Source organism: Zophobas morio, unplaced genomic scaffold (genome assembly GCF_036711695.1).
Source record: "Zophobas morio isolate AGI-343-1 ecotype UQ-CSIRO unplaced genomic scaffold, CSIRO_AGI_Zmor_V1 ptg000010l, whole genome shotgun sequence".
Taxonomy (NCBI): domain Eukaryota; kingdom Metazoa; phylum Arthropoda; class Insecta; order Coleoptera; family Tenebrionidae; genus Zophobas; species Zophobas morio.
The window spans coordinates 1,704,641-1,718,328 of NW_026972115.1; the positions used below are offsets into that span (position 1 = coordinate 1,704,641).

The following is a 13,688-nucleotide window of genomic DNA, read 5'->3' on the forward strand; positions in this document are numbered from 1 at the left end:
TTTAACTTTTCGATTTTTCATTTCCTCAGTATTTGTATTTCAGACAATTTTTAAATTTTTCTTTCAGTTTTTAATTTTTCGATTTTTCAATTATTCGAGTTATTGGTTTCTTGACTTTCATTTTCCCGATTTTTTTAGGTTTGAATTTTTCAATATATCGATCTTTGAACACAGAAACGTATTTTTTTCGACTTTTTACAAATAAAATTCATGTAAAGTTCGCGGAACGAGCAAGATTTTACCTAGACAGATCTGACTACATGTAATCCAGAAAAATTGCTGTCCATTCATAGTTTTCTCTCGTTCCTTTTCCGAGTATAGAGTGAACGTTCCGCTTAATTCTGAGTCAGCGAACACCAATGATACCACTATTTTTAACGCAAATTCCCCGGAACAACCACTTCCAAATATTACGATGTTGTTTGCGTCAATGCAGTCTTAATTGCAATTATCCACCCCCAAATAAAACAATCCCTCCCGAAAACCACATTCCACCCCCCGATACCTCACCCCCGACCCAAATCCCCATCAAAAACCCCCACCACCCCGAAAAAATCCACCAAAACAAAGCCCCATAAAAACGCAAATTAAACAAAACAAATAAACTAAGCGCTCGATCGCTCGACGACCGACATACTTCCACGAAAAATGTAGGGTAAATAGTTCCGCCGACTATTTTTATCCCCCATCACCCCGTTATGAGCGGACGTGCCTACGTCACTGGTATGCACCACTTTTATTCTCCTCTTTCGTCGGCCGACGTACGAACGTGTGAAAGGTCGTCCATTCAAAAAATAAAAGCGAAATAAACAAAAACAAGCCGCCCGAAAACAATCGGCGGGATCAAGGGCGTACCCGGCGGGGGCGATAATTCTATAATTAAATCGACAATGTTTACAGAGTGTCGTCCCGAAAAAAAAACACTTCGAATTTGGCAGCGCGTCTCATAACGAAAAAATTCGAACGCCCGTAATTTGTCCAGCTGCGTTTAATTAAGAACCGGTGCGTTTGCTGCTTTTATCAACGGGTTTTATTTATCGATATGATATTGATACGTTTTTGTTGTCGACGGTTTCTAGAAACAAGGAAATAATGATGCTCTCAATTTTTATCAGTAATAATAGGATGACGGACGTTTTAATGCATATTTAAGGTTCGATCGGAAAGAGTGACGACGCCACTGAGATTTATGGAAAAAAAATTTCAATTGTGAACAGTGGCGTTACAAACACACTTTCCGCACGGACTTCGTAGAAAATCGGATGACCAATGTGCTATAGCAAGACAGTTCGTGGAAAAATTCGAAAAACACGAAACAATTGCTTCACATTATTCATAATTCAAACACGTAATTAAAGTCGTAATGTAATCATCAACATTACGCTGATTTTTCGGTCAACAATTCTATAGAACTTATTTAGTCAAAGAAATGACGTTCTTTTTCAGCGAGGGTTCCAATTCCACACCCGTCAAAGCAGCAATGATTTGATTTGTGGGGGAAGCCGCAGGTAGGATGTAGATCAGGTCGAATTATTTACTACTTCTACCACAATCATTTAATCAACTGTGTCGATGTCCCAAAAATAATAACTGTCACATTCCAACCCCGCAATAAAGCAGCCTCACGAAACAATTAAATCCACCGCCAGCCGCCCCTTTTCCAAAAATTCCTCCACTTTAATTAAACGCTCATCGTCTATTTTAAACGTTCGTTAAGTTTTTGAAAATATTTTCAGCTCGAAAATAATTCTCGAATTCACCGACGTTATCAGCCCACGCTTTGGCCTATAAACAAGAAGCGATATTTAAGGTATTCCTCGAGGATCCGTTCGCCTTTTCCTACTTTTCTACGTTTGAAATGATTAAAGTATCGACGTTAATCGAAGGGTCAAACGTAATCGTTACAGTCTAGTTTTAAAATAGACCGTCCGGATTGCGTGGGGGTGTGAATATCAACATAAATAGTACATGTATGCTTCTAAAAATGTTCGTGCGAAGAAAACGATCTTCTTGACAAGATAACAATTTCGTAAGAACCGAGACTGGCTTATCTGGATTCTTGAAAGTATTGTTGTGCAATTTTAGCTCAGACTGTGTAACTTGGGTTAAGCAAGCGGAGGTCTTTAAGTTAACGCGGTGCCAAAATGTGGACGATATGTGGAGCGTGGATTTTCAAAATGAAAATGCACTTTTTCACTTTTTTATATACATCTATGTACCTAAACGCCAAAAGATCGTGGATATCACACCTCCATGGTCAATTTATTTCGTCTTCCGTTATCATGTCTGGAAACGTCAATGATGATCTAATCCAGAAACTGAGCTTTTACGTAATTAGGTATGCACAAGTGTCTATAACTGCCGCTCTGTCAACAATGTGAATTATAATCCAAATGTCACAACTGATGATTCAGAACCATACCAAACCATCAACAAACTAAGCTTTTATATAACTAAAATTCTATATTTGTAAAGACTGTCACATCATAGCGCGTGTGAAATGTAACGGGTCCAAGGTCCAAAGTAATTGGATTATGTGGTGTTTAATAGAATGAATGGTAAACTTATCGTTAAATAAAACACTTCGACTTCACACTCCTGCCAAATCAGAAAATCGAGCGAAAATAAAAAAAATTACTTGATTTACGTGTTTCAAGCTACATCCAAAATAGAGAAAAAAATCTGTGAGAAATGCAAATGCTAATTTAGATACTCTTCAAAGAATTGATGACATCATTCTAAGATACTTAGTAAATTTCCACTGAAATGCGGATAATTCGCGGCTGTCTTGTCAGTTATCAAACATCTACCGATTCCAGACCGAGTTGATACATGAATCTTATTTTCATAAAGTTTTGTGTCATTCCGCTTCTATTCGTGTTAAAATTAGATTTTTATATATGAAAATTTCGTACTAAATCGACTTATTTCTTGAATTTTCATAATTTTGTGATTCTCACAATGTGACTTTTACTGTACTAGTGTTTTTAAATTTCTACACATTTTTTTTTTGTCGGGATTTGGATTTTAGATTCAATTTTTAAACTTTTCTTTCAATTTTTCGATTTTTATTTTGCAATATTTCGGTTTCTTTACTTTTGAATTTTTCAATGTCTCGATCGTTGGACTTTAAATTTTTACGTTAGGCATTTCGGATCTTTCAATTATTCTCAGTTTTTTCAATTATCGAATTATCAATGTTTGAAATTCTAAAATTTTCGATTTTTAGTTTTTTAGTTTCTGTATATTTTTCAATATTTCCAATGTTGGATTTGTGAATTTTTCAATTTTTGGATTTCTGGATTTTCGATTTTTCAAGTTTTTTAATCAATATTCGTTCTCTTCAATTTTTCGATTATTCAATGTATGAATTTTTTGATTTTTTAATATTTTTATCCAGTTTTTCGATTTTTCATTTCCTCAGTATTTGGATTTAAGACTCAATTTTTAAATTTTTCTTTCAGTTTTCAATTATTCGATTTTTTTACTTTTGAATTTTGGAATATCTCGATCTTTGAACTTTTGAATTTTACTGTTAATATTTCAATTTTTCGATTTCTGAATTTTTCAATTTTCCGTTCCTTCATATTTTGATTTTTCAATTTTTAATTTTTAAAGTTCCCAATTTTTCCATTTTTAAATTCTTTCAATTTTTAATTTTTCACCTTTTTGACTTTTTTCGATTTTACAATTTTTCATTTCTTCAGGATGTGGATTTTAAATTCAATTTTTAAACTTTTCTTTCAATTTTTCGATTTTTATTCTGCAATATTTCGATTTTTTTACTTTTGGATTTTTCAATATCTCGATCTTTGGACTTTTAAATTTTTTAATACACCAATTTTTCAATTTCAGAATTTTTTAATTTTTACGTTAGGGATTTTGGATCTTTCAATTATTGTCAGTTTTTTCAATTATCGAATTATCAATGTTTAAAATTCTAAAAATTTCGATTTTTAGTTTTTCAGTTTCTGTATATTTTTCAATATTTCCAATGTTGGATTTGTGAATTTTTCAATTTTTGGATTTCTGGATTTTCGATTTTTCAAGTTTTTTAATCAATATTCGTTCTCTTCAATTTTTCGATTATTCAATGTATGAATTTTTTGATTTTTTTAATATTTTCATCCAGTTTTTCGATTTTTCATTTCCTCAGTATTTGGATTTAAGACTCAATTTTTAAATTTTTCTTTCAGTTTTCAATTATTCGATTTTTTTACTTTTGAATTTTGCAATATCTCGATCTTTGAACTTTTGAATTTTTTTTTAATATTTCAATTTTTCGGTTTCTGAATTTTGCAATTTTCCGTTTCTTCAAATTGTGATTTTTCAATTTTTAATTTTTTAGCTTCTCTATTTTTCGATTTCATGATTTTCCATTTATTAATTTTGACAGTTCTCAATTTTTCCATTTTTAAATTCTTTCAATTTTTAATTTTTCGCCTTTTTGACTTTTTTCGATCTTACAATTTTTCATTTCTGCAGGATTTGGATTTTAGATTCAATTTTTAAACTTTTCTTTCAATTTTTCGATTTTTATCTTGCAATATTGCGATTTCTTTACTCTTGAATTTTTTAGTATCTCGATCTCTGGACTTTTAAATTTTTTAAAACACTGACTTTTCAATTTCTGAATTTTTAAATTTTTACGTTAGGAATTTTTGGATCTTTCAATTCTCAGATTTGTTCAATTTTCAATTTATCGATGTTTAAAATTCTCAAATTTTCGATTTTTCAACTTCTAGATTTTTCATTTTTCAGTTTCTGTAATTTTTCAAATGTTTTATTTCTCAGTGTTTCAATTTTTCAATATCTCCAATGTTGAATTTGTGAATTTTACAATGTTGGGATTTCTTGATTTTCGATTTTTCAAGTTTTTTAATCAATATTCGTTCTCTTCAATTTTTCGATTTTACAATTTCTCGATTATTAAATGTTTGAATTTTTTGATTTTTTAAATATTTTCCTCAGTATTTGGGTTTAAGACTCAATTTTTTAATTTTTCCTTCAGTTTTCAATTATTCGATTTTTTACTTTTGAATTTTGGAATATCTCGATCTTTGAACTTTTGAATTTTTAATAGTTCAATTTTTCAATTTCTGAATTTCTCAATTTTCCGTTTCTTCAAATTTTGATTTTTCAATTTTTAATTTTTCAGCTTCTCTATTTTTCGATTTCATGATTTTCCATTTATTAATTTTTAAAGTTCTCAATTTTTCCATTTTTAAATTCTTTCAATTTTTAATTTTTCACCTTTTTGACTTTTTTCGATCTTACAATTTTTCATTTCTGCAGGATTTTGAATTTAGATTCAATTTTTAAACTTTTCTTTCAATTTTTCGATTTTAATTCTGCAATATTTCGCTTTTTTTTTCTTTTGGATTTTTCAATATCTCGATCTTTGGACTTTTAAATTTTTTAAAACACTGACTTTTCAATTTCTGAATTTTAAATTTTTACGTTAGGGATTTTGGATCTTTCAATTATCGATTTATCAATGTTTAACATTCTAAAATTTTCGATTTTTAATTTTTCAGTTTCTGTATATTTTTCAATATTTCCAATGTTGGATTTGTGAATTTTTCAATTTTTGGATTTCTGGATTTTCGATTTTTCAAGCTTTTTAATCAATTGTCTTCAATTTTTCGATTATTCAATGGGTGAATTTTTTGATTTTTTTTATATTTTTATCCAGTTTTTCGATTTTTCATTTCCTCAGTATTTGGATTTAAGGCTCAATTTTTAAATTTTTCTTTCAGTTTTCAATTATTCGATTTTTTACTTTTGAATTTTGCAATATCTCGGTCTTTGAACTTTTGAATTTTTTTTTAATATTTCAATTTTTCGATTTCTGAATTTTTCAATTTTCCGTTTCTTCAAATTTTGATTTTTTAATTTTTCAGCTTCTCTATTTTTCGATTTCATGATTTTCCATTTATTAATTTTTAAAGTTCTCAATTTTTCCATTTTTAAATTCTTTCAATTTTTAATTTTTCACCTTTTTGACTTTTTTCGATCTTACAATTTTTCATTTCTGCAGGATTTGGATTTTAGATTCAATTTTTAAACTTTTCTTTAAATTTTTCGATTTTTATTCTGCAATATTTCGCTTTTTTTTCTTTTGGATTATTCAATATCTCGATCTTTGGACTTTTAAATTTTTACGTTAGGGATTTTGGATCTTTCAATTATCGATTTATCAATGTTTAACATTCTAAAATTTTCGATTTTTAATTTTTCAGTTTCTGTATATTTTTCAATATTTCCAATGTTGGATTTGTGAATTTTTCAATTTTTGGATTTCTGGATTTTCGATTTTTCAAGTTTTTTAATCAATTCTCGTCAATTTTTCGATTGTTCAATGGATGCATTTTTTGATTTTTTTTATATTTTTATCCAGTTTTTCGATTTTTCATTTCCTCAGTATTTGGATTTAAGACTCAATTTTTAAATTTTTCTTTCAGTTTTCAATTATTCGATTTTTTTACTTTTGAATTTTGCAATATCTCGATTTCTGAATTTTGCAATTTTCCGTTTCTTCAAATTTTGATTTTTCAATTTTTAATTTTTCAGCTTCTCTATTTTTCGATTTCTTGATTTTCCATTTATTAATTTTCAAAGTTCTCAATTTTTCCATTTTTAAATTCTTTCAATTTTTATTTTTTTTCCTTTTTGACTTTTTTCGATTTTACAATTTTTCATTTCTTCAGGATTTGGATTTTAGATTCAATTTTTAAACTTTTTTTTCAATTTTTCGATTTTTATTTTGCAATATTGCGATTTCTTTACTCTTGAATTTTTCAGTATCTCGATCTTTGGACTTTTAATTTTTTTAAAACACTGACTTTTCAATTTCTGAATTTTTAAATTTTTACGTTAGGAATTTTTGGATCTTTCAATTCTCAGATTTTTTCAATTTTCAATTTATCGATGTTTAAAATTCTCAAATTTTCGATTTTTCAACTTCTAGATTTTTCATTTTTCAGTTTCTGTAATTTTTCAAATGTTTTATTTCTCAGTGTTTCAATTTTTCAATATCTCCAATGTCGAATTTGTGAATTTTACAATGTTTGGATTTCTTGATTTTCGATTTTTCAAGTTTTTAAATCAATATTCGTTCTCTTCAATTTTTCGATTTTACAATTTCTGGATTATTCAATGTTTGAATTTTTTGATTTTTTAAATATTTTTATCCAGTTTTTCGATTTTTCATTTCCCCAGTATTTGGATTTAAGGCTCAATTTTTAAATTTTTCTTTGAGTTTTCAATTTTTCGATTTTTTTACTTTGAACTTTTGAATTTTATTTTTAATACATATTCCAATTTTTCGATTTCTGAATTTTTCAATTTTCCGTTTCTTCAAAATTCGATTCTTCAATTTATTAATTTTTAAAGTTCTCAATTCTCAGGATTTGTAATAGAATAAAATAAAAATAAAATAAATAAAATTTGGATTTTAGATTCAATTTTTGTAACTTTTCTTTCAATTCCTAGGTTTTTATTTTGCAATATTTCGATTTTTCCCTTTAAATTTTTCCATATTTCAATCTTTGGACTTTTGAATTTTTTAGTAATCTGATTTTTCAATTTATGAATTTTTACATTTTTACGTTAGGGATTTTTGGATTTTTCAATTATTCTTAGATTTTTTTTCAATTTTTAATTTTTAAGCTTCTTAATTTTTCGATTTTTCAAAATGCTAGATTTTTCATTTTCCAGTTTCTGTATTTTTTTTTAATGTTTTTATAATATATCGATTTTTGAAAATTTCCAATGTTGAATGAATTTTCCCATTTTTCGATTTCTTCATTTTCGATTTTTCAATTTTTTTAATCAATATTCGTTCTCTTCAAGTTTTCGATTATTCAATGTTTGTATTCAGTTTTTCGATTTTTCATTTCCTCGGTATTTGGATTTTGGACTCAATTTTTAAATTTCTCTTTCAGTTTTCAATTTTTCGGTTTCTTGATTTTCAATTTTTCGATCTTTTTACTTTTGAATTTTTATATTCCAGTTTTTCGATTTCTGAATTTTTCAATTTCCCCTTTCTTCAATTTTCGAATTTTTAATTTTTATTTCAATTTTCAATTTTTCAGCTTCTCTATTTTTCGATTTCTTGATTTTCATTTTACTAATAAAGTTCTCAATTTTTCGATTTTTAAATCCTTTCAATTTTAATTTTTCACCTTTTTGACTTTTTTCGATTTTACAATTTTTCAATTTTTCGTTTCTTCAGGATTTGGATTTTAGATTCAATTTTTAAATTTTTCTTTCAATTTTTCGATTTTTATTTTGCAGTATTTCGATTTTTGTACCTTTGAATTTTTCAATATCCCGATCTTTGGACTATTGAATTTTTTAATATTCCAATTTTTCATTTTCTGAATTTTTTAATTTTTACGTTAGAGATTTTTCGATTTTTCAATTATTCTTAGATTTTTTTGAATTTTTAATTTTTCAGCTTCTCAATTTTTCGATTTTTCAACTTCTAGATTTTTAATTTTTCAGTTTCTCAATTTTTTCAAATGTTTTATTTCTCAATGTTTCTATTTTTCAATATTTCCAATGTTGAATGTGTGAATTTTACAATTTTTCGATTTCTTGATTTTCGATTTTTCAATTTTTTTAATCAATATTCGTTCTGTTCAAGTTTTCGATTACCCAATGTTTGAATTTTTTGAATTTTTAATATTTGTATACAGTTTTTCGATTTTTCGTTTCCTCAGTATTTGGATTTAAGACTCAATTTTTAAATTTTTCTTTCAGTTTTCAATTTTTGGATTTAGCAGTTATTCGATTTTTCGGTTTCTTGATTTTCAATTTTTCGATTTTTTTACTTTTGAATTTTTCAGTATCTAGATCTTTAAAGTTTCGAAATTTCAATATTCCAATTTTTCGATTTCTGAATTTTTCAATTTTCCCTTTCTTCAATTTTCGCATTTTCAATTCTTAATTTTTCAGCTTCTCTATTTTTCGATTTCTTGATTCTCATTTTATTAATAAAGTTCTAAATTTTTAGATTTTTCAATTTTTAAATTGTTTCAATTTCTAATTTTTCATCTTTGATTTTTTCGATTTTACAATATTTCGATTTTTCATTTCTTCAGGATTTGGAGTTTAGATTCAATTTTTAAACTTTTCTTTCAATTCTCCGATTTTCATTTTGCAATACTTCGTTTTTCTACCTTTGAATTTTTCAATTTCTCGATGTTTGGACTTTTGAATTTTTTAATACTCCGATTTTTCAATTTCTGAATTTTTACATTTTTACGTTTGGGATTTATCGATTTTTCAATTAAATTATCCTTCCATTTTTTTCAATTTTTTAATTTTTCAACTTCTCAATTTTTCGATTTTTCAACTTCCAGATTTTTAATTTTTCAGTTTCTCTATTTTTTCAAATGTTTTATTTCTCAATTTTTCAATATTTCCAATGTTGAATATGTGAATTTTACAATTTTTCAATTTCTTGATTTTCGATTTTTAAATTTTTTGAGTCAATATTCGTTCTTTTCAAGTTTTTGATTATTAAATCTTTGAATTTGTTGATTTTTTAATGTTTCTTCAGTATTTCAATTTTAGGTTCAATTTTAATTTTTTTTTTCAGTTTTCAATTTTTGGATTTATCAATTATTCGATTTTTCGGTTTCTTGATTTTCAATTTTTCGATTTTTTTACTTTTGAATTTTTCAATATCTCGATGTTTGAACTTCTGAATTTTTAATATTCCAAATTTTCAATTTTCCGTTTCTTCAATTTTTCAATTTTTAAGTTTTCAGCTTCTCTATTTTTCGATTTCTTGATTTCCAGTTTATTAATTTTTAAAGTTTTCAGTTTTTCGCTGTTTCAATTTTTAAATTCTTTCGATTTTTAATTTTTCACCATTGTAATTTTTCTTGATTTAAAAAATTTTTCATTTCGCCATTTTTAACATATTCGCCTTTTGAAAGTTTCGATTTTTTAGTGTTTCCATTTTTTGATTTTCGATTTTCCAAATTCTCAATATTTTTATTCATTATTACTTCAATTTTTCGGTCTTACAATTTTTGGATTTTTCATTTTTTCAAGATTTGAATTTTAGATTCAATTTTTACGTTGGAGATTTTTCGATTTTTCAATTATTCTTAGATTTTTAAAATTTTTAATTTTCCAGCTTCTCTATTTTTGGATTACTTGGTTTTTGATTTTTTATTCATTATTGCTTTTCTTTAATTTTTAGATTTTACAATTTTTCGATTTCTTGATTTAATATTCTTATTCAGTTTTTCGATTTTTCATTTTCTCAGTAGGTATTTGGATTTTAGACTCAATGTTTAAATTTTTCTTTGAATTTTCAATTTTTGGATTTATCAATTATTCGATTTTTCGGTTTCTTGGTTTTCAATTTTTCGATTTCTTTACTTTTGAATTTTTCGATATCTCGATCTTTGAACTTTCGAATTTTTAATATACCAAGTTTTCAATTTCTGAATTTTTCGATTTTCCGTTTCTTCAGTTATTAATTTTTCAGCTTCTCTACTTTTCGATTTCTTCATTTTCAGTTTATTATTTCTTCTTTCCATTCTTCACCTTTTTAATTTTTCTTTCAATTTTTTTATTTTTATTTTGCAATTTTTCGAGTTTTTCGCCTTAGAATTTTTCAATATCTCGATCTTTGGACTTTTGATTTTTTTAATACTCCGATTTTTCAATTTTTACGTTACGGATTTTTCGATTTTTCAATTAATCTTAGATTTTTTAAATTTTTAATTTTTCAGCTTCTCAATTTTTGGATTATTCAGTTCTTTGATTTTCGATTTTCCACTTTTTCAGTTTTTTTATTCACTATTACTTTTCCATAATTTTTGGATTTTACAATTTTTCATATTTTTCAAAAACTATTCAAAATTTTTTCTGTCGTTAAAATGTGATTTTTATTTAGTACCATTTCGTTAAATATCGATTTTTGTTTTGAATATTCACATTTTTTACATTTCAGCTGCATGTATCATATGTATTTGAAAATCTACTTTAAATTCTGCCACAGTTTTTTCATAGTAATAACCATAAACAGTACTGATTCTACAATTCAATGTCTTTAAATTAAAAAGTCAAAAACCGCTGTCAAATACAAAATTATTTTAAACCATACTTTAAAACTTTGCAATTGGTAAATTCAACATGTCATTAGATTTACCAAAATCCTATACTATAAATACTATATATACCTAATAAACAATCGAGTGATATTAAAAATTAAAATTTACTGACAAGGCAACAAAAGTGAATGTCACATTCTCACTCCCGCCCTTGGGTCAAACCTGACGTGTCAAACTGTCACGAGTGTGAAAACAATAACTTCATAAAAACCAGCTACGTCACTTTGGAGAAGAAGTGAAAAATGACGTCACTGTTTTGAGCACGTTTATACGAATGTTCTAACCCACAAATATAATTCATTAAAACAAAAAGATCAAAGTGACTTCAATGGTATCATAACACAAATGGACACTTGATTATGAAAGAAAACAACAAAATAGGGCTGTGAAGCGAGGTACCGTGTAAACGAACTAAAGCGTGTCAAAACAGCATTACCAACCAAGATTACGTTCAGATGTTGGTATTAAAATTATAGCCAATGTTTTTCGATAAAGATTTTTTTGAAATACTGTTTGTTTCTGAGTTAATGTGCAGAGTTATTTACATCGAATGTCTTGCCTATGAAGCTGATGGTACTTCAGAGACCAAGAAAGTTCAGTGGAAATAACTTTGCATTTTTTTAACCGCTGATATAAAAATATTGTAATGTTCACCCCTGAATGAAAACTACATATTTTGACTTCTTTGTCAACAGTTTCGACTACGATATCTTCAGGGTTTTAGTAGATGACATAGTTATTATACAGGGTGAACATGTACTGTTTTGATTTTGGTTGTGATAAAAGTTCCATAAGTGTACAAACAAACAAACAAACAGTTCCAACAGGTAGTATGCACCCCCACAAGTCCTTAATCCGTGATCAGGATGACTTACAATAATGGCATCTCTAATATTCTTCTTGATATCCTCAATCTTCTGCTTCTTCTCCCTCTCGCTGAAGCCGTTCACGTGCAGAATCCGCATCTGCTTGACGATCGTCGACTTCCCGGACTCTCCCGCCCCCAGCAGCAGCAGCCTGTGCGTGGCCCTGTAGACCTGCTTCTCCTTGGCCAGCTGCCTGTTGATGTGGTCGTTGATCCTCTTCTGGCTGCGGATGTCCTCGGAGGCCGCGGCGGCATCCCTGTTGCCGAAGCAGCCCATGGCCGCCAGAGGGGACCACCAGCAATCCGCCCCCTTGTCGGCGGCCACGGGGCCGCACTCCGGACCCGACGCCACCGTGGCTGTCCCTGCTGCGGCGCCCGCCCCTCAGCAGCCGAGCGTCGCGCCGCGCCGGCCCCACGTCGGCCCCCAGGTCAGCGGCGGCATCGCAACGCTATTTTTACGCGCCAGAAATAGCGGCTCTCATGGAGCCGCCCGGACGACGGCACTCGAGTCTCTGCGCGGCCCTGTCAACGCTTACACCACCCTGCGGACGCTGCGGTTGGCGCCCACCACGGCTCGGAGGCGGCCCGGAGGCGGCGGCGGCGGCGGCGGCGAGGGACTCGGGGCCGGCACGAGACGGGAACGGGGCAATTTCACCACTTGCGGGGCGACGGCGGCCGACAGAACACCGTAGAATTTAACATGTCCGACACTGACTAACTCGCGCGAACGACGGCCTTGCGAGAGCGGCGCCACCGGCGCTGTCAAGCGTGCGCGCGGCGGCCCGCCCGTGGGACGGAGTTTGAATTTGCGCCGGCGGCGGCGTGGGGGCGCGGACGCCCCCAGCGGCCGACGCCGACCCGACTTTTGACATTTGCGGATGACAGGTGACAAGTGGCGGGAAGGATTACAGCCGAAGTGGGCTTTGAGGGCGAGAAATAACAAAGGATGAGCACCGACGACCCTCGAAAAAATTTTTTAAAGATTTTTTGCTCGCAAAATCGACGTTTTTTCAAGCAAATTTCACTTTGAAACAGCGAGAACGAAAATCCAGAAATCATAAATATACAGAAGCGTCTACAGAGTGATCACAATAAAACAGTGTTGCCAGACGGCTCGAATTTCCGTAGATCAACTCGTCATTTTTCGGCAAATGTCGGAATAATTACAAAAATCTTTATTTTTGCTTTGATTTAAATGAGTAAAAATACACAAAAAAAGAAAAATAAAAGAAAGAAACAAAAGCACATAATATGCTGTTTGCAAAAATACAAAGTTTAATTAATGATTGAATAAACAGAAACTTCTTAAAGATTTTCCTGTACATTTTTCAGAAGGTCACCTTAGATCAGAACAGGTCAGTTCAAGTCAGGTCAGGTCAGATCAGGTTATCAGAATTCATACTTTTAACAAGTTTGACAGTCAATAAGAAACTCGAAACAATTGTTTTCGACATTACTAATTTTCTGACATGCCCACAAAACTGTCATTTATATTGAAACACCACCCTATTGATTTTGCCGAAAATTTAGCAACGGGTAGTAGCTTTGGGTTGATTGTAACCGGCTTTCATTTAGAAAATTATGTGAATATCAACGTTGCCAAATTTACAATCAACAAATGTGTTTCAGTAGAAAGTAGAAATGACAAAGACTGTACTATAGTTTTCTAGGATCAATAAGCATTT

At 29.7% G+C, this 13,688-nt stretch overlaps 1 protein-coding gene across 1 annotated transcript in view; it reads right to left on the reverse strand.

Moving 5' to 3' along the window:
- LOC135126096 (guanine nucleotide-binding protein G(s) subunit alpha) overlaps positions 1-12,746 on the reverse strand; it is a 39,060-nt gene extending 26,314 nt beyond the window's left edge. Inside the window, exon 1 of the mRNA XM_064051906.1 lies at positions 12,014-12,746. Coding sequence (XP_063907976.1) covers positions 12,014-12,280 — 267 coding nt within the window. The 5' untranslated portion in view covers positions 12,281-12,746. The remainder of the gene's footprint in view (positions 1-12,013) is intronic.
- Positions 12,747-13,688: the final 942 nt, after the last annotated feature.